This window comes from Dendropsophus ebraccatus, chromosome 14 (assembly GCF_027789765.1).
Source record: "Dendropsophus ebraccatus isolate aDenEbr1 chromosome 14, aDenEbr1.pat, whole genome shotgun sequence".
Taxonomy (NCBI): domain Eukaryota; kingdom Metazoa; phylum Chordata; class Amphibia; order Anura; family Hylidae; genus Dendropsophus; species Dendropsophus ebraccatus.
In genome coordinates, this window is record NC_091467.1 from 72,247,484 (window position 1) to 72,272,452 (window position 24,969).

Genomic DNA, 24,969 nt, shown 5'->3' on the forward strand with positions numbered 1-24,969 from the left:
CCCTAGAACAACCATGGACTGTACCACGATAACTCTTACCACCCTCAAATACCTTGGAATGATTCTTTCTTAAAACCCATTGGACAAGGCCCACCTCTCACTGACCTGGATCTGGAAAGCACCAACCTTCTCAGAATACAAAAAAGCTATGGGGGTCATAAATCAAAGGCCACAAAGACCCCCCTCACCTCTCTAAGCTGGACTGCTCAGATGTGCATGGGTACATAAGACTACAGGGGCCACACAGGTACAAATTTGAGGTGTCCCACCACTGGTGCTGTCTACGGCACCTTAGTAAGTAATTCCCTCAGGTTCTCAAGAGTGAGAGATGTAGTACTGTGTTTTCCCCACAAGGTGTTTAGTCTAACTTGCTGCACAGCTGAAGTACCAAGGGTTAATTGTTTTTTTTACCATGTGTTATATGCTGACCAATAAGAGGTGCTTGTTCTCTTCTAACCTATCTCTTGTCTTCTCTTTCTCACACCTGCTCAGCCCCACCACCGGTTTTAGCCCCTGTAGGAGGGGTTAGTGTTCAGTGTGAGAGGAAGCAAACCAAACTAGTCTCTGCAGAAGTTAAGCCAGGGCCTGGCTTTGGCAAGGACCAAAGATAACTAAGACAAGTAGGCAGTGCCAAGTTCAACTTAGGGGAGAGAAGCCACCTAGGAATAACCCTTGCCCATGCCAGGAACCTGTCTCTAAAAAGTGCAGAACAGTCTCCTGAAGCAAGAGGAAGTGACCCCAGTAGGACAAAGTGCAAGGTCTACGTATTCTACTGCGCAGTGCAGGGCAACTAGGAAACTTCTGAAGTCTGCTATACCCAGATACCCGACAACTGGGTCTCGTATTACCAACCTAGGATGGGTATCTCACAACTAGGGGGCATAAGGCGGTTCACTACCACTATTGGCATCCGTGAGTACAAGTATCTTCTTATTTCTACCTCTACACCTGTTCCGACAGAGCACATTCACTACTTTGGGCAGGGTTCCTCTGGCAACTCCTCTTTCTTCTCTCTACAAGAACCATCTACTCCTACAAGCACTGGTTACCTCTGTATCAGCACAAACATTGTGTGTGAAGATTTGCACTACTGTATCACGTGTACCAACAACCCGGATGGGTCTGTGCCCCTTAACACTCCCGGAGGTTACTGACCATTGGGGGCAGCCAACCGGCCAATTCCAACCAATCACATATAACACCACAGGGGGGCCACACAGACACACAAGACTACGGGGCCCGCACAGGTACGTACAGTCTTCGGGGGACGCACAGGTACATAAGACAACAGGGGCCCCACAGGTCCATAAGTAAGAGCCCAGGCCAAGAGTTTGCATCAGGCCCGTGAACCTTCAGCAACGCCCCTGTATACAGGATCCTGTAAAATGTGAGATGTGAACAAGGCCTAAATGCAATAAACAATTATACACTGATATTCAGCCTCCATACCAGCGTGTATAACGCTCATGTGAACGTCCCCTATGATACACACACGCTTGGATTAGGATGAATCTAAGATGAGCGAAAAATTATCCAAGCAATACGTTGTGATGGTGATACGGCTAATGACTGGGGGTGCTGAGGAGACAGGCTGATGGGTGACCTGGAGTGTGGCGGCTCCTCTGAGGCTATACCTGTCTGCGGATGAGGTAAGTGGGAGATTTACAGGTTATAATGAGTAGCCTACTCTAAGGGCCCTATTACATGGAGGGAAATTCGGCCGAATTGGGGCAAGGGCTGCATGGACATCGTTAGCTTTTACTGCCCTATTATCGGGCCGTCTCCATTGCTGTAGCTCTCCCATGGCGCATTGTCCTCTTCTGTCCCACTGCCCATGCTGGAAGTCCTGCCCACCTGTCAGTGCTGTGCAATTGATGGATCACTGACTGGTGATCGGGACTTACGCCACAGGCTGCATCTGTAACAGACAAGGACAGCGAGTGCTGTCTTTCCATCCTTTGATGTGGGCAATCCTCCATTGTGGTCCATGCACAAAAGATGCACTATGGACCAGATTCACGGACTTCCTGGCCGAATCAGTTTAAATCTTCGTGATAGCTGTGTGGCTGTGTCAGTACAGTGTGTCAGTATAGTGCCGCAAATATTTAAACAGTTTTGGAGCTCCCGGCATTATAGTAATATATTATGCCAGAAACTCCAATTCTGTTCAGTTACAAATCGCGCACATCTTCTCTGGTGTGTGTATAGTGTACGGTTTGTCTGGATTGTGTATACTGTAGTGTTTGTGTCTGGCGCATGTATAATGTAGTGTTGGTTTGGAGCATTTATAGTGTTTGTTTGGCACATGTATACTGTTGTTTTTGTCTGGAGCATGTACAGTGTATAGTGTGTATAGTGTAGTGTTTGTATCTGGACTGTGTACAGTGTAGTGTTTGTATCTGGGGTGTGTATAGTGTAGTGTTTGTATCTGGGGTGTGTATAGTGTAGTGTTTGTGTCTAAAGTGTGTATAGTGTAGTGTTTGTGTCTAAAGTGTATATAGTGTAGTGTTTGTATCTGGACTGTGTATAGTGTAGTGTTTGTATCTGGACTGTGTATAGTGTAGTGTTTGTATCTGGACTGTGTATAGTGTAGTGTTTGTATCTGGGGTGTGTATAGTGTAGTGTTTGTGTCTGCGGCGTGTATAGTGTAGTGTTTGTATCTGGGGTGTGTATAGTGTAGTGTTTGTATCTGGACTGTGTATAGTGTAGTGTTTGTATCTGGGGTGTGTATAGTGTAGTGTTTGTATCTGGACTGTGTATAGTGTAGTGTTTGTATCTGGGGTGTGTATAGTGTAGTGTTTGTATCTGGGGTGTGTATAGTGTAGTGTTTGTGTCTGCGGCGTGTATAGTGTAGTGTTTGTATCTGGGGTGTGTATAGTGTAGTGTTTGTATCTGGACTGTGTATAGTGTAGTGTTTGTATCTGGGGTGTGTATAGTGTAGTGTTTGTATCTGGGGTGTGTATAGTGTAGTGTTTGTGTCTGCAGCGTGTATAGTGTAGTGTTTGTCTAAAGTGTGTATAGCGTATAGGACACGTCCTCCTGCGGAAGCGATAAAATGCGAAACGTGCGTTGAGCGGGATCTGGTGGCAGTGGCACTTTTGTAGTAACTATATGGGTGAGTGTTTGTGATGCGGTATACATTATAGATGCATTTTAGTTACCAGGCTGTTCCAAGTATATCCTATGTGGGATTACAGCTACTGTATGTATGGGGAATATTTAGATGCAAGCATGATGACAAGTGATTACATGGCTCCCCAGAGAAATGATACGATAATCATATAAATATATATATGCTGCTGTGCACATTGCCACTTTATTCTGGTCTGTTCTATTGTTATATGTATTTTTTGTTTGTTATATTTTAATAAAGAAAGTATTTTATTGGGAAACTAGCCTTGCTTTTTTTTTTTTGAGTATACATTGTAATATAGAGGCGTTGTTGTTTGGGTTATAGTGGACAGAACCTGTTGGTGATTTGTGAGTCATCTAATTATAAGTAATTGTCCAGGTAGAATTAAGGTGTAATAATATAAATAAAGCGTGTATAGTGTCTGCAGTGTGTATAGTGTAGTATTTGTGTCTGCAGCGTGTATAGTGTAGTGTTTGTAGCGTGTATAGTGTAGTGTCTGCAGCGTGTATAGTGTAGTGTCTGCAGTGTGTATAGTGTAGTGTTTGTCTCTGTAGCGTGTATAGTGTAGTGTTTGTCTCTGTAGCGTGTATAGTGTAGTATACTGTCTGCAGCGTGTATAGTGTAGTGTACTGTCTGCAGCGTGTATAGTGTAGTGTACTGTCTGCAGCGTGTATAGTGTAGTGTTTGTGTCTGCAGCGTGTATAGTGTAGTATTTGTGTCTGCAGCGTGTATAGTGTAGTGTCTGTGTCTGCAGCGTGTATAGTGTAGTGTCTGCAGCGTGTATAGTGTAGTGTACTGTCTGCAGCGTGTATAGTGTAGTGTTTGTGTCTGCAGCGTGTGTAGTGTAGTGTTTGTGTCTATACACTGCAGACAAACACTACACTAAACACGCTGCAGACACAAACACTACACTATACACGCTGCAGACAGACACTACACTATACATGCTGCAGACACTACACTATACACGCTGCAGACACAGACACTACACTATACACGCTGCAGACAGTACACTACACTATACACGCTGCAGACACAGACACTACACTATACACACTGCAGACACAGACACTACACTATACACACTGCAGACACAGACACTACACTATACACGCTGCAGACACAGACACTACACTATACACGCTGCAGACAGTACACTACACTATACACGCTGCAGACACAGACACTACACTATACACACTGCAGACACAGACACTACACTATACACACTGCAGACACAGACACTACACTATACACGCTGCAGACAGTACACTACACTATACACACTGCAGACACAGACACTACACTATACACGCTGCAGACAGACAGTACACTATACATGCTGCAGACACTACACTATACACGCTGCAGACACAGACACTACACTATACACGCTGCAGACACAAACACTATACTATACACACTGCAGACACAAACACTATACTATACACACTGCAGACACAAACACTATACTATACACACTGCAGACACAAACACTATACTATACACACTGCAGACACAAACACTACACTATACACGCTGCAGACACTACACTATACACGCTGCAGACACAAACACTATACACGCTGCAGACACAAACACTACACTACACACTGCATAGTGTAGTGTTTGTGTCTGCAGCGTGTATAGTGTAGTGTTTGTCTCTGCAGCGTGTATAGTGTAGTGTCTGCAGTGTATATAGTGTAGTGTCTGCAGCGTGTATAGTGTAGTGTTTGCAGCGTGTATAGTGTAGTGTTTGTCTCTGCAGCGTGTATAGTGTAGTGTCTGTAGCGTATATAGTGTAGTGTCTGTAGCGTGTATAGTGTAGTGTCTGCAGCGTGTATAGTGTAGTGTTTGTAGCGTGTATAGTGTAGTGTCTGCAGCGTGTATAGTGTAGTGTTTGCAGCGTGTATAGTGTAGTGTTTGTAGCGTGTATAGTGTAGTGTTTGCAGCGTGTATAGTGTAGTGTTTGTCTGGCGCCTGTATAGTTAGATGTTTGTCATAAGTAGCCAAGCTAGACCCCACTCTTGATGAGCAGAGGCTGCCTCTGTACTATGTATATTTTCCCCCGGCTCCATCACACCTTACACATATATATATATATATATATATATATATATATATATATATATATATATATATATATATATATTGCAAACCCATGTTTTACAGTCCTGAGAGCGACCGCCACAACATGCAGAGGACGGGTGCCGATCCGTGTCTGTCAGCTGTCTCCCCAGAAGGGTTAAATCTTCTACTAAATTGAAAGCACTAAAGATCCTCCAGTTTCCATGGCTTCCATTAAAGGAACACCTACAGGTCATAAACCGTACAGATGTAAGGCCAGGTTTAACCCTTCGCCTCGCCTGCTCCCATTAGTGCACACATCTCTACAGGCCTGACCGCCGCCTGCTCTCATACATACCAGCAGAAGGAGTAGTAGGCCTCGGATCATTGCTGGCGAAGAGGCCGTGACTGGGTATACATCGGCACACACTGTACGCTGCAGACATATATAGCCCTCTCGTATATTATAAGGTAGTTCGGCTTTATTAACCTGTCTGCCGCCGGTTTTATTCGAGGACTGGCGCGGGCGAGATGAGAGGCTCGGCATATGATTTATACACGGGCTGGGAACTGAGGATCAGCTTATCATTCATACACAGGCGAGAGATGAGAAAGCTCTCTGTATAAGCAACACACAGACAGACGAGAGCCAAGGAGCTCTGCATCTCATTGTATACCGCCACATATCACTGCGCATGGAGCTCCAGTCAGAGAGGGGCAAGGAGGACGCTTCACGTATCCCACAGCACAAAGCCAAATTATTCCACAAGACGGGGAACTCTTCATGGAGCTCGCAGCCTGCTGACGGACAGATTGTTTGCAGCCCCTAAAAGCTTCGGCACAGAGACGGGATTTTTGGCATCAAAGACAAAGCAACAAAAAACTCATCTCGGCGCCCACGCACAAGAGTCTTCACTTTCTGGTGTACAGTAATGTAACTGCGATTATATAACGCACAACGTACTGGCAGATAGCAAATATTCTGACAACCGAGAAAAGTTAGTAACAGAACTTCTGCTCTCAAAGAGATCCGACACTTCAGGATTGTGCGTTAGTTTCATTCCCGGCTCTTTTTTGGGTAATATGGCTTTAGCTCTGGTTGCGGTATATTATTATTATTATTATTATTATTAATAATTATTATTAGATAGATAGATAGATATGCAAAAAGTATTGCAAGCAGCACAGCTTGAAGCTCAAACGTCTTGTGGGTGCCTTTTTTTTTTTTTTTATGTGATTGAATAAATATTTCACGTTTTTGAAGATATTGGGAAGTGCTGTTGGAATTTTTTGAATAGATAGATAGATCTATCTATACACACACACACAACCCAGCATACTTATATATGTAAATATATATATATATATACACACACACACAACCCAGCATACTTATATATATATATATATATATATATATATATATATATATATTACACATACACACACACACACACAAGTTGTTGTGCACTTAGATTCTTCCCCAATGGATTTTCTAAAATTAGTGTTAAGGGGGTCGTTCACCAAACAATTTTTTCTTTCAAATCAACTGGTGTCAGAAAATGCTAGAGATTTCTAATTTACGTCTATTAGAAAAAAAAACCTGTCTTCCAGTACTTATCAGCTGCTGTATGTCCTGCAGAAAGTGGTGTATTCTCTCCAGTCTGACACAGTGCTCTCTGCTGCCACCTCTGTCCATGTCAGGAACTATCCAGAGCAGCAGCAAATCCCCATAGAAAACCTCCCCTGCTCTGGACAGTTCCTGACATGGACAGAGGTGGCAGCAGAGAGCACTGTGTCAAACTAGAGAATACACCACTTCCCGCAGGACATACAGCAGCTGAAAAGTACTGAAAGTAAATTAGAAATCTCTGGCACTTGCTGAGACCAGTTGATTTGAAAGAAAAAAACTGTTTAGTAAACAACCCCTTTATATAACAATCCCAGGCATGTTTAACAGTAGAGGTACACTATAATAAGACTTTAAAGTGTTACCTTTCTGCCAGGTAATAGCAGGCCGGGGGGCTCCGGAGGTCTCACACTGCAGTACCAGGGCGGTGCCATCGATCACTGTACTGTCCAGGGGACCCTTGGTGATGTTGGGGGCGATACCTTTAAACAAAAGTGAGTTATATTAGTCTGGTTACTATATGGGTTCACTGCAAACGTAAGAGGAGAGGGAAGATGGGGAGACCCCTGCAAGCACTACCTCTAATAGTGTTTAGTATGTGTATAATTAGAAAGATCTGGCCATCCAGTGCAAATATGGACAGAGGTGGCAGCACAGATCACTGTGTCAGACTGGAGAGAATACACCACTTCTTGCGGGACATACAGCATCAGATAAATACTGGAAGACTGGAGATTTTTTAACAGAAGGAAATTACAAATCTGTATACGTTTCTGACACCAGCCGATTTCAAGGATTTCTTTTGCCAGAGTTCCCCTTTAAGTATACATGCTACCTAAGAGTTATATTATCTCTGGTCAAGGATGGTATATGGGGTGCTGAGTTATAGTATCGTTGCACCTTGGCTTCACCAACCAGATTGGCACATGCAGGACTATATATATATATATATATATATATATATATATATATATATATATATATAATTTGCTGGGTACTTACTAGTAACGGCCAGGTAAGTAGAGGTCTGTACCTCCCCGGCACTGTTTCGGGCAAAGCACTGGAACATTCCTGTGTCCTCAGGCATCAGCCCGCTGATCCGCAAGCTTCCTGCGCTTACGATACGAAACCTGGTGTCCCGGCGCCCGTCAATCAGCGCGGCGTCCTTGTACCAGGAAATAGACGGCTGGGGTACACCTGCGGTGCGCAAGAAGAATAGAAGTAATCAAAGTGTTGTAAAAAAAAAAAAAAAAAAGGCAAAGAGAGACAATTGAGTGAGTGAAGAGTAATTATAAAACTGCGAGAACTAGAAAGTCAGCGAGACGGGAGGGGGGGGGGGGGGGGGAGGAAAGCCAGAGGACAGGAAAATCCACACAGTATCGTAGAAGTGGCGTCTCCTGGGTACTTAACATAACAGAGCATATTAAATCATCTCCCCATCCCGCCAATGTTGGAGTCATTGCTTTTTGCACAGGCTCCGGGGCGGCAGTGCCCTTTTCTGGTAGTAATTATATATACAGCACAGGCCTAATTGCAGCGGAAGAGATTATTACTGACAAGTGCGCATACATTGCCACCGCCATCGCTGAGGACCGACGGTAATGGACTCCGAGGTCTGAGACAGTCACCAAGACCACCGCCTCAGGGGGCTGACATCCCGCATATGCTGCATGCCTATTGGTTATTTATTACAGTGCATATACTCTAGCGGCTCTCCACGCCAATGCCATTATGTTAAATGGGTTTCTTTACTTAAAGGGGTATTCCACTCAAATATAACTTTTGATATGTTGCTGCCCATGGTGAGACTAACAATTCCTTCCATACTTGTTATTATCTATTCAGTCTCCTTCCCCCAGTTCTCAGCTGTTGCTTTCTGCTGAAAACACAAATCTGTGTGTGTGAGCTTTTTTCTCTGTCTCCCCCACCTCCCCCCTCCCTTCTGAGACAGCTGATGTAAACAATTCCCTGGCTGGCTTTATCTGCAACATTGTAGCTTCTTTGTAATGCTGGGGGGTTATTCTGAGGTTAAGTTGCTGATGAACTCACTGTGATTAACGCTCCACAAAGTTGCAGATAAGGACTGGTTTACATCAGCTGCCTTAGAAGGAAGGAGGGGGAGACAAAGACAAAAGCTCACACACAGATATTTGTGTCTTCAGCAGAAAGCAGCAGCTGAGAACTGTGGGAAGGAGACTGAATAGACAATAACAAGTATGGAAGGAATTGTTAGTCTTACCATGGGCAGGAACATATGAAAATTTATGTTTAAGCGGAATACCTTGGTGTCAGAAAGTTATATAGATTTGTAATTTACTAATATTTATAAATCTCCAGTCTTCAGTACTTATCAGCTGCTGCATATCCTGCAGCAGAGAGCACTGTATCAGACTGAAAAAAATACACCACTTCCTGCAGGACATACAGCAGCTGATAAGTAATGGAAGAGTGGAGATTTTTTAATAGAAGTAAATTACAAATCTGTATAACCTGACACCAGTTGATTGGAAAGAAACAAAAAATCACCAGAGTTCCCGCTTTAAGCTGACGAAATGGTTGTACTACTCGGACCCCCATCTAACTTATTTATCCTTAGTTAAACATGGGAGGTTGCCATTACAACCTTAAAGAGACTCTGTCCGTAGTTATATGGTGTCCTATATAAGGGTACCATAAACCAGTGACAGAGAAGCTAAACATAATGATGTATCACTTACATTGTTCTGTGCAGCTGATCCAGAGATTTCTCCCTCAATAACATGGACAAAGTAGTCCTCTCCATTATGTGCATGAGCCCAGTAGTTCTGGATATTCATGAGAAGCAGAAATCTCCACCCACCAGCTGCTGATTGGCAGTTATCTATCCATGCTCTGTATAGACAGTCATCTATCAATCAGCAGCTGGAGGATGGGGGGGGGGGGGGGGGGGGGAGGGGTGTGACAATAATCCTATTCTCCTGCATATTAGGAGAACGGCTAAGTGTAATGATGTAATTAATGCACCCATCTGTCCAGTATTTCTGTCACTAGCTCATGCTGCCCTCATTCCTGTTAATTAGAGTTGTCACCCGGACATAGGAATCTGCCTGTCTCCTGTATACAGTGATAACCCTTCCCCCTGGTCTATCGAAGTGTCCGGCTATCCATGTAATTCCCTGACACTCACCTTTAGCCTGGCACGGGATGTCAATCACCTTCTCCATCTCGGCTGTTATGTGTCTCTCTGGCTCCTTTACAAACTGAGGGGGTTCTAGAAGAAGAAATACGAAGCATTTAACACAATTATTACCAAATTACAACAAATTACCAGCACGTTTATAAGGAGGATAGAGGGCGCCATTCTCAGTATTACTGCACTGATCTCCCATAGAGATACATACATACTGCAGTGATCCCCCTGGGGGACTTTTATTATTACTGCAGTGATCTATCATAGAGATCACTGCTGTATACTTAATACAGCAAAGATCGATTAGATCATTGCTGTATTAGTCGGGTCTGCAGCAGACAAGATTAATCGATTGCCGAGCTGGGATCAGCGTCAGTGCGACGCTGAGCCCCGGCCAAGTAAGGAGAAGGGCTCTCCCCTTCGCGATCGTATCGCAAAGGGGATATCCCCCCACTAGACGCCAGGGAAAAGGGAATATAGTACATTTAAATGCAGCTGTCAGTTTTGACTGCTGCATTTAAATGTATAATTAGCGGGAGCGGCGATCAGACGGAGCCCACTAATAGCCGTGGTCCCGAGCTACAGATAGCAGTCACGATTGCAGCGATTTAAAGCAGGGTTCCCACTCTAAACCTCCTCCTCCCGCATCAGGACGTACAGTTACAGACTGATGAGGGAAGGGGTTATTTGCTTGATCCTCCTTATGGGAATGGGGTTATCAGAAGACCTAATTGTCTGAGTCTGGTCCGCTTTCCTATGTGTATGGACAGCTTAGGCTCCTTCCTCTTACCAAGCACAGTCAGGTAGGCTCCGGCGGTGACGGCAGGGACGCTGCTGCTACGTAAGGTGGCTTCACAAGAGTAATAACCAGCATCACTCAGTGTGGGGTTCAGGATAGTCAGCCTGCGACCAAACTCGCTCACTCCGATGGAGATGGGCACCCCGTCCTTCTTCCATGCAATGTTTAATTTGGTAAGAGGCCTGAAGAAATGGGGAGCAAAATGCAACAACAAATGGAAAGGAGAAGGTTAGAAAATCAAAGGGTCAACCAATGTGAAGCTCACTATATATAACCTTAAAGGGGGACTCCAGAGGAAAAAATATGTTTTTAAATCGAAGTTATACAGATGTGTAAATAACTTGTATTATACCATCTCCATTCTTCCAGTACTTATCAGCTACTGTATGTCCTGCATGAAGTGGTGTATTCTTTCCAGTCTGACACAATGCTCTCTGCTGCCACCTCTGTCCATGTCAGAATATACCACTTCCTGCAGGACATACAGCAGCTGATAAGTACTGGAAGACTGGAGATTTTTAAATAGAAAGTTATATAGATTTGTAAATGACTTCTGACACCAGAGGACTTGGAAACAATTCCTTTCTCCAGAGTCCTCCTTTAATGTAATTGCTATGTGCAGCAGCCTTATTCACAATCGCTGTAACTCACCTGGCATTGGCCACACACTCCATAGTGACCTCGGAGGTGCCAGTCACTACGCTGGTGTTCTGAGGTGAGATGATGATAGTCGGAGCGATGGGATCTGCCGGACCGCCGACATCTAGACAAACAGAACATTCTATTAGAGTGCGTTATACCCCCGTATCTCACCTTCACAACAGTGCTGCATTGTGTTTTATATAGAGATGGACTCTGTATCAGCCTGAAGCTGTCAGCAGACCGCGACTATCCTGAGAAATATTACAACACTACACCTTCTACAATGCATCGCAGCAGAGATCACTCTCTAGAGACAATGAGCCACCAGCGTGGCCAAGGCCGCCGTCAGCACAAGCCTTACCCAGGCAAATGTCGGGGCCCAGGGAGGGAGAGGGGCCTGGTGTTCTAATGTTCAGCACGCTCACTGTAGTGTAGAGTGAACGCTGAACATCAGAAGACACAGGACCTGCACAGAGAGAGAAGAGGGTGAAGGACCTGATCACATGACCTGAAAGTCCTCAACCTTTCAGTGTGGAGAACAGCCTGACAGAGAGGAAGAGGGAAAGGACTGAGCTGTAAATGCTGTGTGTCAGTGAGTATGTGTGTGTGTGTGTGTGTGTCAGTAAGTGTTTGTGTCAGTAACGGTCCTATTACACAGAGCGATTTTTAACAATTAATGACTAACGATAATTGATCGCAAATTGTTTATCGTTAACCTGAAATCGTTCACCATATTACACAGAACGATGGTTGTTAGATACGATCGTTACTATGATCGTTCATTCCTTCTGATCCCAGCAAAACAATGAGCAATGTGCGATAACACTGAACCATTAGCGAACAAATGCGGAACTTGAGCGAATGATTGTGGAATTACAGCGAACGATTAACGATTATTTAGGTTCAGATCTAAATCAACATACGAACATTTTTTTGATTGTTGCCTGCAATTACACAGAGCGATTATCGTTTAAATTTGAATGATATAACGATTTTTTGCACGATAATCATCCCTTGTAATAGGGCCCTAAGGTGTTTGTGTATGTTAGTGGTGTCTCACGTGATTGTGCATAGTGGGTGAATGAGGGGCCCACTGAAGCTCTGTCACCCGAGGGCCCGCAAAGACCTGGAGCCGGCCCTGAGGGTGGAGTTTGGCCATGCAACCTGAGAGCTAACAAGAATGCGGCAGAATTATGAATGCAGCTCTGGATGTGACTGGAGAAAACACCAAATCCCTTTTCATCAGTGGGAATGGCAGCTTATTCTCCATCCACTGGGAGGCAATGGGCCGATCTATTAGCCGGGTCTGAACTTTATTAATAATTGAAATCAATTGTCCCCTTATTCTCTGCTGCCGCCTGGCTCCCGGCCCGCCATACAGCTGACAGAATCCGGGACTACAATGAGGTTTTTTTTTTTGTAGCTTCTTTAAAACTCTGCTTTTTCCCCCCGTCAGCAAAAGAGACACCGGGGTCTGTATGGCGAGCGCCTGTCTGGACAGCGGGCATGTTTCATTTGCAGTAAATCCCGGGCGTGTGCTTTGTATCCTGCTGAGTCGGCAGTACCAGGATGGGGAGATTAGCGCGGACTCCACCATCCATCCCTCCAATGAATCCAGGCACAACGTGAACCTTCAGCCTCCATCCTCAATTCATCTCTTTAACTGGTTAGTAAAACAGGAACTGGCGCAGAGTAATAAAACAGATTCAACCAACTTTAATGGAAGTTTAGCTGCGAGTGACGACTTCCAGGCTGGAGGCTGAGACTAATATTAGAAGCTGCACGTTCGGTGTCGGCACGTCCTGATCACACTTAGACGAAGTGACGAGATTCTAACTTTTTCTGGAGGGAAACCTGCGGCACATCTGGAGAGGTGACAGAGGAGCTGTCAACAACCACAGCCAAAGCGTTAATGGTGCCAAGAAGAGCGCAATTCTGCATGTGATTAGCGGTGGCTGAAGAAGTTGGATGCCGCCTGAGGGAGAGCGGGAAAACATGGATACAACCATAGGCTGTATCCATCAGGACTCCCTAGGGCTGCATCCAACTTCTTCAGCCACCGCTAATCAAATGCCGAACAAGCATGCTCTAGTTGTGCTCATCTCTGCTGGTGTCTTTTTAAAAGCATACTCCAACGAAAAATATATATTTTTTTCAACTGGTGTCAGAAAGTTATACAGATTTGGATTTTACTTCTATTTAAAAATCTCCAGTCTTTCATTACTTATCAGCTGCTGTATGTCCTGCAGGATGTGGTGTATTCTCTCCAGTCTGACACAGTGCTCTCTGCTGCCACCTCTGTCCATGTCAGGAACTGTCCAGAGCAGCAGCAAATACACCTAGAAAACCTCTCCTGCTCTGAACAGTTCCTGACATGGACAGAGGTGGCAGCAGAGAGCACTGTGTCAGACTGGAGAGAATACACCACTTAAAGGTGTTATCCAGCACTACAAAAACCTGGCCACTTTCTTCCAGAGACAGCCCTCAACTTGTCTCCAGCTTGGGCGGGGTTTTGCTGCTCAGTTCCATTCACGTGAATGGAGCTTAATTGCAAACCGCACCTGAACTGGAGACAAAAGTTGTGTAGTCTGAAAGAAAGCGGCCATTTTTTTTGTAGCACTGGATAATCCCTTTAATGCAGGACATACAGCAGCTGGAAAGTACTGGAAGACTGGAGATTTTTAAATAGAAGTCCATTACAAATCGATATAACTTGCTGACAGTTGATTTGAAAGTAAAAAACAAAATTGCCGGAGTACCCCTTTAAGTGGCACACAAACTCCAGTATCATTGCTTCCTTTGCGCCCCTATAGTTATACCCATGCCTGTGTAAGTTTATGGTCTTGGTGACAATCTCAGCTCCAGCCTGCAATGCACCATGGATGTCATACGCTGTATTATTACTGAGGGTCCACAGCTGGATGAGCATCTTTTCTATCCGCCTTCAGTAACTCGCTTTGCTTCTTTCCGAGACTTTGGGGGCAGCGACTGCACACAGAATATTCGCCTCTTAGTTACATGACGGTGAAGGTGCTGAGTTACGGTGTGTTACAATGTGACTATTGCAAGACAAAGACCATAACTTACTTAGAACGGTCAGTGCGATGGGCTGGCCGGTCTTGTTGTCACCGTTCTTGTCATTGACGGCCTGCACGTAGTATCGCCCAGAATCGGGGGCCACGCTGGACAGGATCACCAGTGTGTTGTCTTTGGTGATAGCACTACATAGGGAGAAAACAAAAAAACACAATGATCATATAAAAGAGCTGAGAACCAGATGAATAAGTCCACAACCAAGAAGGATTGACTGGTTAAAGGGGAACTATCAGCAGGTGAGACAAATCTAAGCTCCTGATCTGTCCCTACTGCACAGAAGACGCCGAGGAGGAAGGTATGTCTCATAGTATGTCTTTTACCTTCATCCACAGAGCTGTTCTGGTGCAGTTATTAGTTAGTTCCACAGTCCGGTAAGACCATTAGGATCATTGCCCCACCCACATAGCAATGATCCGCCCGCAGCCGGCCCGCTCCACTGATTATAATTAGAATAGGGTGGGCCAGCCAGTGCCCTCAATAGTCTCACGACTAACTGCACCAGAACGGAGCTGAGGATGAAGGTAAGAGACATACTATAAGAGACGTGCCTTCCTCCTCCTCGTCTCCTGGACAATAGGGGCATATCAGCAGGAAAGACTCGCCTACCCTGCTGATAGTTCCCCTTTAAGATATTGGGCATTCATTGGACAAAGCCACCCTTCCAGGCAGCTATTCTTCCCGACCTCAAATACATATTGATGCAAAGCTGAGTGTCCTTGGGTTTTCACTGGAGAGAAGGGGGTAAGCCAAAGTCTTTCCTGGTGCTGTCCTATCTCCCAAAAAACGATTGAGCAGTTGAGATTTCACATGCCTGATCCATTCTCCTCTCCCCCAACGTCACCTGTCGGGAGACTCCCATACATATTAGATGGTTGGCCATTCCCAACAAAATTGGCAGGTCTGCCAGATACGTCAAATATGTGCATGACTGCTTATCTCTACCCAGAGAACCCAAGTATCGGACATGATGGAATCCAATAGCCCAATCCTCGTCCACCCCATGCACATTAGATGACGATCCAGTATAAGCTGCTCTCCTCTCAGCCATGGGGGTTAGGGTTTTGTTTCTTGGGCATCTTCTGTACATAGTTTGTACACTCCGAGCCTTGTCATTCTCACGTATACCACCCTTCATTGTGTATCCAAACATCTCTTACAAAGGTCTCAGGATTACGTCCTGCACCCTGCGATGGGGTATCACGCAATAAAAGGAGCAGACTATCGGCTTTTGTCTCTGTCCTGGACTGGCACAGCTGGCATCCCGATAAGCAGCACTAATCTCAGCCCAAGCTTCCGAATCTGAATTTCCCTGCAAGATAGGGGCCGTCGGTGGAGCGGTGGATGGATGACATTCTGGTCTCCTCGCTCAGTGACCCACCACCCTCTCCTGGCACTTGTCCCCACAGATATCTCCCCGCTCAGCCCCACTCACACGGGATCAGCTGCCAGATCATCTGGATAATAGTTCTCTGCAATTAGGTAGATAAGGCGGAATACGCGGCTGCTTCATTAGTACTTCTAAATTCCTGGATGATTCAGCTGGAGACAGGTGCTTCCGAGCCAAAGACACCGAGAGCGGCTGATAATGGGATTCTGTAAATACCCTTCATTACTGACGCTCATTCCAATTAAAGAGGCAAATGCCCTAAAAATCAGTGTCCTACACCTGCACCAGTTACTGCAATACATCATCAGGTCCTGGCGGTAACCAAACCAGTGTCCCCCAAACCAGTGTCCCCCAAACCTGGTGGGGGGGGGATGACTCCTTTAACACCAGGTTAAATAGTGAAATTCTCCTCACCCCATACTCCCCAGCTATGGGGAAATATACTCAATATTATATCTGCTGATTTCCTGCACTGTACATCCGGCCGTCTGCCCCCTACATTGGACAGTAGGCAAAGGAGCATCTTTTTTGTTTTCTAGAAACAGCGCCACACTCGCCCATGGGTTGTCTCTGGTATTACAGCTGAGCTTGCTTTCATTGTCTTCAAGATAGACCCCTACCGAACAGACATAGACTGCCTAACACCTGGCACCCCCAAAGATCAGCTGTTTACCAGAACTGCAGCACCCGTGCTACAAAGTGAATGGAAGAGGAAGCAGATGGCTGTGAACATTGAGTAGTGATCATGCTGGGTTACTGCAGATCGGCTCCCAATCAATAACATTGAGCTGCAGTAACCCAGCATGGTGACTACATAATGCATGGGGCCATCTGCTTCCAGCTCTCTTCACTGTGTATTGTGGCCACTGGGGCAAACTGCTGATCGATGGGGTGCTGGATGTCAGATCCTCACCGATCAGACATTGATGGCCTATCCTGAGGATAGATCAGCTGGTCCCAGCAAGTGGCAGAGATATGTAATTTACTTCTATTTAAAAATCTCAAGTCTTCCAGTACTTATCTGCTGCTGTATGTCCTGCAGGAAGTGGTGTATTCTCTCCAGTCTGACACAGTTCTCTCTGATGCCACCTCTGTCCATGTCAGGAACTGTCCAGAGCAGGAGAGGTTTTCTATGGGGATTTGCTGCTGCTTTGGACAGTTCCTGACATAGACAGAGGTGGCAGCAGAGAGCACTGTGTCAGACTGGAGAGAATACAGCACTTCCAGCAGGACATACAGCAGCTGATAAGTACTGTAAGTCTGTTTTTTTTTATTAAAGTTAATTACATATCTTTGCCACTTGCTGGGACCAGCTGATCTGAAAGAATATATATTTTTTTGGTGAACAACCCCTTTAAGGTGCTATCCCTCTCTTCACCATAATGTAGCCCAACATAAACTGTATCCAAAAATACCTGTTATAATGGTGTCCTGTTCTTTCTTTTCCCCAATAAAACATACTTTAAAGGGGTTCTCCAGCAAAACACTTTCTTCCAGAGACAGTGTTCCTCCAGTTCAGGTGCAGGTTTATAGCTCCTTTCCATTGAAGTGAATGGAGCTTAATTGCAAACCAAATCTGACCTGGAGACAAGAGTGTTGCTGTCTCTGGAAGAAAGTGGTCATGTTTCTGTAGTGCTGGAGAACCCCTTTAATTATAGGTGGACAGTGTCATGGAGGCGGTGTATGAACTACATTATTGTGCCAGTACATGCATAGGCCTGGGGGTGGGGGGACCTATCACTTTTAAAGGTTTTTTTAGGATTCAAAAATCACAGCTACCTACTGACAAAAACAGTGCCAGCCCGTCCTCAGGTTGTGTGTGGTATCACAATTCAGCCCTATTTTCTTCAATGGAGCTGAGGTACAAAACTCACACCCAAATTGAGGATAGGGGTGGCGCTGTTTCTGGAAGAAAGTGACCATGTTTTTCTTAAGCCTGGACAACCTCTTTAAGTAAATGGGAAAAGTGGCTTGAGTAGCTGTCCCCTCCCTCCCTTCTCTTCTGTATATAAGCAGGCAGGGGGGCGGTGAATACGGGATATGGCCTCTGTACATTCCGTTCTCGCTGTATTACCGCGCTGTCGTCGTAGTTTTTCTCACTTAGCCCTGAAGGTCGATTCTAATGATAGAGATTATACTAAACACAGGCATACATTACATACGCGGCCACTATAGTATATACAGAAGAGCACTGGATTGGGGGCTTGGATGGGGGGGAAGCTATTACTGTGGTGTTACAATGGTATGGAAATGAGGGCAGGTGTTGATTAGTGTGAGAAGGCCTGCGATTCGCACCGTTCCTCATACACTTACATGCGGTTGCTGGGAGGGATCTTCCTTCCATCTCTGAACCACGTCACCTGCGGCTGGGGGAAGCTGGCAATGCTCGGAGCCAGGATCACCGCTGCGTCCCCATGAGATACCGACACCGACGTGTCCCCGTCCTCGAAGTTCCCCATGTCTGAAATAGAAGAGATCATCAAAAGGATTAGAAACTATCCAGAATAATCGCTGGGCTGCAGAAGAGCAGCTCCACACATTCAATAGGTTGTCTAGCGCTGAAAATCCACTCATATACACTTAAAGGAGAAGTCCTGCGAAAATTTTTACTAAAGTATTGTATTGCCCCCTAAAAGTTCTACAAATCCCCAATATACACTTATTACTGGAAATGCTTATAAATTGCTTTTTTCCCTACACTTACTACTGCATCAAGGCTTCACTTCCTGGATAACATGGCGATGTCACTTCCTGGATAACATGGCGATGTCACTTCCTGGATAACATGGTGATGTCACGACCTGACTTCCAGAGTTGTGCGGGCTGTGGCTGCTGGAGAGGATGATGGCAGAGGGACACTGAGGGACACTGGGCACTGGAGGGACACTGAGCATTCCTCTGCCATCATCCTCTCCAGCAGCCACAGCCCGCACAGCTCTGGGAGTAGGGTTGTGACATCACCATGTTATCCAGGACGTGACATCACCATGTTGTTCAGGACGTGACATCACCATGTTGTCCAGGATGTGTCCTCAGGCTGTGTGCGGTGTACCAACTTGGATCCATTCACTTCAGTGAAACTGAGCTGCAATACTGCACCCAAACTGAGGAAAAGAGGCGCTGTTTCTGCATCGATGTTTCTATAATTCTGGAAGACTCCTTTAATCGAATAGTGTCCGTGAACCACTGATATCTATGATCACAAAATCACAGTTTTATGGGCCGTACAAGTGTCAAGGAGGTGTGGCCGAGTGTCTGTTGTTTCCCAGGCTCGGAACCAGAACAATAGTGGTCTCCTCAAATGGCGGTCTGGGCCTGCTAGGAGTTGTAGTTTTGCCACAGCTGGAGAGCACGCCAGGCTGCACATCCAGGTGATCTCTATGTACCGTAGACGTGAGGGGGATCACGATAATTCATGGTGACAGAGTCATTAGTTCCTCATTACAGACCAGTGTAAATGAGCGATCGGCCTCCGTCCTCCCCGCGCTGCATTAATTATATGGCGGTGGTAACTAAATATAGGGAAGGGAGAGTGATGAATATGTATGATGATTCCCTGGGCTCCGCCAGCCACACACGGCAGCAGATAGCTTCACTTCTTGTTTTATTAGATATAACGTGAATGTCGCAGAAACAATAAAGAAGTGGTAAAATATGCGAACGCCTCGGATTATCTCACCAGATGAGCGCTATGATCAGAGGCTTCTCCCTAAGACGACGTGTGATCCCATGTCTCAGCCTCATCCCTTCACTGAACGTGTCAAGTAGGGTTACAATAATTTATATCACCTACGACTCTGACCCCCCCCCCCCCCCCCCCCAAAATAAAGAAACTCATAAAATGGCATCTATTATTAATCATGTGAAAAAAGTGGTTTTCTCATAAAATAAAACACAGTTATGTCTATTTATTATTCATACTTACATCTCACTTACCCATGACCCCATATGCCCCTCCCCCAAACAACCTAAATGTATTCCATGTCACCAGAGTCAAAGTCTGGAGTCACCACCATAACGATCTCTAGAGTCGAAGTCTGGAGTCACCACCATAACGATCTCTAGAGTCGAAGTCTGGAGTCACCACCATAACGATCTCTAGAGTCGAAGTCTGGAGTCACCACCATAACGATCTCTAGAGTCGAAGTCTGGAGTCACCACCATAACAGCATCTAGGGTCAAAGTCTGGAGTCACCACCATAACGATCTCTAGAGTCGAAGTCTGGAGTCACCACCATAACGATCTCTAGAGTCGAAGTCTGGAACCATCACCATAACGATCTCTAGAGTCGAAGTCTGGAACCATCACCATAACAATATCTAGAGTCGAAGTCTGGAACCATCACCATAACAGCATCTAGGGTCAAAGTCTGGAGCCATCACCATAACAGCATCTAGGGTCAAAGTCTGGAGTCACCACCATAACGATATCTAAAGGGGGGGTCATTCTGCCAGCGGGCACCCTTGCTAGACTAGCCATTCGCTGTTGTGCATTCCATGTGCCATCCATGCTTAGTCCCCAGCCCGGGGCCCTCCAGCAGTCGTGAAAATGCTGGGAGTTATAGTTTTGCCGAAACCAGAAGGAAGAACATACTGACAAACAAAAGTAAAGCAGGAGCCCTGCCGCCTATGACAGAGCGCCTGTTACCATCTCTGTTTCATCGTAATTAAAAACATGTAAAGTATTTCCCTTTAACAACATCATCATTAGCGCTGCTCGTTAGCACAGCTGCCGTATTAATTCCTCATCAGAGCAGCACATGGCCCCGCCCCCTACCTCCGCATAACGACCCCGGCTCTGATTAAACACCGTCTCTTGGTGTGTCCCGTTCTATTATGCTGCTCCTTTAATCCTTTCCAGCAGCATCTGAGGGGTTAATTTTTTATGACTCAAAACAATCAGTCGTATTTTTTTTGCCTCAATTAAAAAAAGATTTACGGTAATTGAAGATTCCGGGCGCCGCGCTTCGCCACAACGCGGTGGAGATAACTCAGAAGAGGCTCTAACAGATTAACATCAGGTGCAAGATATACATCAATGATTTACAGAGAGAAGCTGGAACCGAGGAGTCCGCAGAGTCTCACAGTCGCGGGGACATGAGATCGAAGAATCCCACCAGAGCCTCACAGCCGCGGGGACATGAGATCGAAGAATCCCACCAGAGCCTCACATCTGCAGGGACATGGGTTCAAATCCAATCAGAGCCTCACAGCCATGGGGACATGGGTTAGAGTCCCATCAGAGCCTCTCAGCTGCGGGGACATGGGTTCAAATCCAATCAGAGCCTCACAGCCATGGGGACATGGGTTAGAGTCCCATCAGAGCCTCTCAGCTGCGGGGACATGGGTTCAAATCCAATCAGAGCCTCACAGCCATGGGGACATGGGTTAAGAGTCCCATCAGAGCCTCTCAGCTGCGGTGACATAGGTTTGAATCCAATCAGAGCCTCGCAGGGACATGGGTTCAAATCCTATCAGAGCCTCACAGCCGCGGGGACATGAGATCGAAGAATCCCACCAGAGCCTCACAGCCGCGGGGACATGGGTTCAAATCCAATCAGAGCCTCACAGCTGCAGGGACATGGGTTTGAATCTTATCAGAGCCTCACAGTCGCGGGGACATGAGATCGAAGAATCCCACTAGAGCAGGGGTGGGGAACCTCCGGCCCGCGGGCCGCATCCGGCCCCTGAGACCTCCCGATGCGGCCCGCGGCCCGCAGCTCCCATGTGATGCTCGCCGCTCTGCTGGGGAAGAAGCCGGCATACACCGCATCCTCCGGTGTCTGTGACAGCTGCCGGACATAGGAGGATGCTGTCTGTGCCGGCTTCTTCCCCAGCAGAGCGGCGCGTGTCTTTAGTCTCTTGCGGGCCGCGCGCGATGACGTCATTTCATCGCGCGCCGCCTGCAGGAGAAGACCGGCACAGAGGACCTGGGACAGAAGAGGACATGGGCAGCGTGGGAGCGGAGGTAAGGTGAGTGGGATGTTTATTTTTTTATTTGGGGGTTAACTAGGATCCCAGGGACATGACTGATGGGGGGGGGTTAACTAGGCCACCAGGGACATGACTGATGGGGGGACAACTAGGCTACCAGGGACATGACTGATGGGGGGACAACTAGGCTACCAGAGACATGACTGATGGGGGGGACAACTAGGCTACCAGGGACATGACTGATGGGGGGGGACAACTAGGCTACCAGGGACATGACTGATGGGGGGGGACAACTAGGCTACCAGGGACATGACTGATGGGGGGGGACAACTAGGCTACCAGGGACATGACTGATGGGGGGGACAACTAGGCTACCAGGGACATGCCTGATGGGGGGGGAATAACTAGGCTACCAGGGACATGACTGATGGGGGGGGGAATAACTAGGCTACCAGGGACATGACTGATGGGGGGGGGGGACAACTAGGCTACCAGGGACATGCCTGATGGGGGGGACAACTAGGCTACCAGGGACATGACTGATGGGGGGGACAACTAGGCTACCAGGGACATGACTGATGGGGGGGACAACTAGGCTACCAGGGACATGCCTGATGGGGGGGACAACTAGGCTACCAGGGACATGCCTGATGGGGGGGACAACTAGGCTACCAGGGACATGCCTGATGGGGGGGACAACTAGGCTACCAGGGACATGACTGATGGGGGGGGGGGGGGACAACTAGGCTACCAGGGACATGACTGATGGGGGGGGGACAACTAGGCTACCAGGGACATGACTGATGGGGGGGACAACTAGGCTGCCAGGGACATGACTGATGGGGGGGGACAACTAGGCTACCAGGGACAATGACTGATGGGGGGGGACAACTAGGCTACCAGGGACATGACTGATGGGGGGGACAACTAGGCTACCAGGGACATGACTGATGGGGGGGGACAACTAGGCTACCAGGGACATGACTGATGGGGGGGACAACTAGGCTACCAGGGACATGCCTGATGGGGGGGGGGGAATAACTAGGCTACCAGAGACATGACTGATGGGGGGGGGGGGAATAACTAGGCTACCAGGGACATGCCTGATGGGGGGGGGGGGGGGAATAACTAGGCTACCAGAGACATAACTGATGGGGGGGGGGGGGGACAACTAGGCTACCAGGGACATGCCTGATGGGGGGGGGGAATAACTAGGCTACCAGGGACATGACTGATGGGGGGATAACTAGGCTACCAGGGACATGCCTGATGGGGGGATAACTAGGCCACCAGGGACATGACTGATGGGGGAGACAACTAGGCTACCAGGGACATGACTGATGGGGGGGGAATAACTAGGCTACCAGGGACATGCCTGATAGGGGTTAACTAGGCTACCAGGGACATGACTTGGGGGTTAACTAGACTACAAGGGGCATCACTGGGGGTTAACTACAATAGCAGGGGCACTAGGGGAACAATACTATGCCTTGTCCTGGGTGCTGCAAACCCCCGCTACTAACTGCCGCGCACGGTATGCGGCCCTCGAATGATTTTATTAATGCCCGACCGGCCCTCGACATGGAAAAGGTTCCCCACCCCTGCACTAGAGCCTCACAGCTACAGGGACATGGGTTCAAATCCAGAGCTTCACAGCCGCGGGGACATGGGTTAGAGTCCCATCAGAGCCTCTCAGCTGCGGGGACATGGGTTCGAATCCCATCAGAGCCTCGCAGCCGCAGGGACATGGGTTCAAATCCTATCAGAGCCTCTCAGCCGCGGGGACATAAGATCGAAGAATCCCACCAGAGCCTCACAGCTGCAGGGACATGGGTTTGAATCCAATCAGAGCCTCACAGCCACGGGGACATGGGTTCGAATCTCATCAGAATCTCACAGCTGCGAGGACATGGTTTCAAATCCCACCAGAGCCTCAGAGCTGCGAGGACATGGGTTCAAATCCCACCAGAGCCTCAGAGCTGCGAGGACATGGGTTCAAATCCCATTAGAGCCTCTCAGCCACGGGGACATGGGTTTGAATCCCACCAGAGCCTCTTAGCCGCGGGGATATGGGTTCGACTCCCATTAGAGCCTCTCAGCTGCGGGGACATTGGTTCAAATCCTATTAGAGCCTCTCAGCCGTGGGGACATCAGTTCGAAACCCATCAGAGCCTCACAGCTGCGTGGATATGGGTTCAAATCCCACCAAAGTCTCAGAGCCATGAGGACATGGGTTCAAATCCCATTAGAGCCACAGGCACAGGACATGGGTTTGAATCTCATCAGAGCCTGACAGCTGTGTGGACATTAGTAAAAATCCCATCAGAGCCTCACAGCCAAGGGGACATGGGTTTAAATCTTATCAAAGCCTCACACCCGTGTCGGCATGGGTTTAAATCCCATCAGAGCCAATCAGCCACATGGACATGGGTTCAAATTCCATTAGAGGAATACCGACATGTATGGAGCTTACGTGTTCTCCCGATGATCATATAAACATCTTCCAGATGCTTCATACAGGACAAGGACCATAGTAGGTTTTTGAGATCCTGGGATTGCTATCCTGGGCCACCACTGTTACCAGGGCCTTTATACCCCCGTAACACCAGGAGGTAGTAGAAGGATAAGTATAAGAGGATGCTTATAGACACAATCTGCCATTTAAATGTACAACTGGTCCCGCAAAAAACAAGGCCCCATATGTTTTTGTTGACAGAAAATAATGGCTATTAGAAAAAGGGAAACAATGAATATGGCTGCAGTATTAGGGTGCTAAGCCTTTAACACATTGACTTAACAGTACCACAAGTGTGGTAACCTAGTGGTGCCGTGGCTGGGCGAGATAGGGTGTACTGCTGAGAAACTTGTCAGGGTGGCCAGGAGTGGTATGTGCCCACCCCTGAGTGTACCAACACACACTTTTAGAACAGTTATAACAGGTGCAGGTGTGGTGTATAAAAAAACCACAGAGTCCAGCAATGTGCTTAACCAGGAAAATGTTTACTTAAATCTCCTTAAAGTGACACGCTCCTTAAAGTACACTCTCTATAGTTCTTTCTCTCAATAAAGGTGCAGATGATAGAGTAGATAATACGTTTGATCCCTTGAGTTG

The 24,969-nt window shown here is 47.0% G+C and overlaps 1 protein-coding gene across 2 annotated transcripts in view; it reads right to left on the reverse strand.

Annotated features, from left to right (window-relative positions):
• The window catches only part of SDK2 (sidekick cell adhesion molecule 2), a 406,671-nt gene that overhangs the window by 63,098 nt on the left and 318,604 nt on the right, over positions 1-24,969 (reverse strand). For both annotated transcript variants that reach the window (XM_069953635.1, XM_069953634.1), the window contains exons 4-10: positions 18,237-18,384; positions 14,528-14,661; positions 11,450-11,561; positions 10,790-10,980; positions 9,997-10,080; positions 7,833-8,027; positions 7,196-7,312 (exon numbers count right to left, since the gene is read on the reverse strand). In XM_069953635.1, coding sequence (XP_069809736.1) covers positions 7,196-7,312; positions 7,833-8,027; positions 9,997-10,080; positions 10,790-10,980; positions 11,450-11,561; positions 14,528-14,661; positions 18,237-18,384 — 981 coding nt within the window. The remainder of the gene's footprint in view (positions 1-7,195; positions 7,313-7,832; positions 8,028-9,996; positions 10,081-10,789; positions 10,981-11,449; positions 11,562-14,527; positions 14,662-18,236; positions 18,385-24,969) is intronic.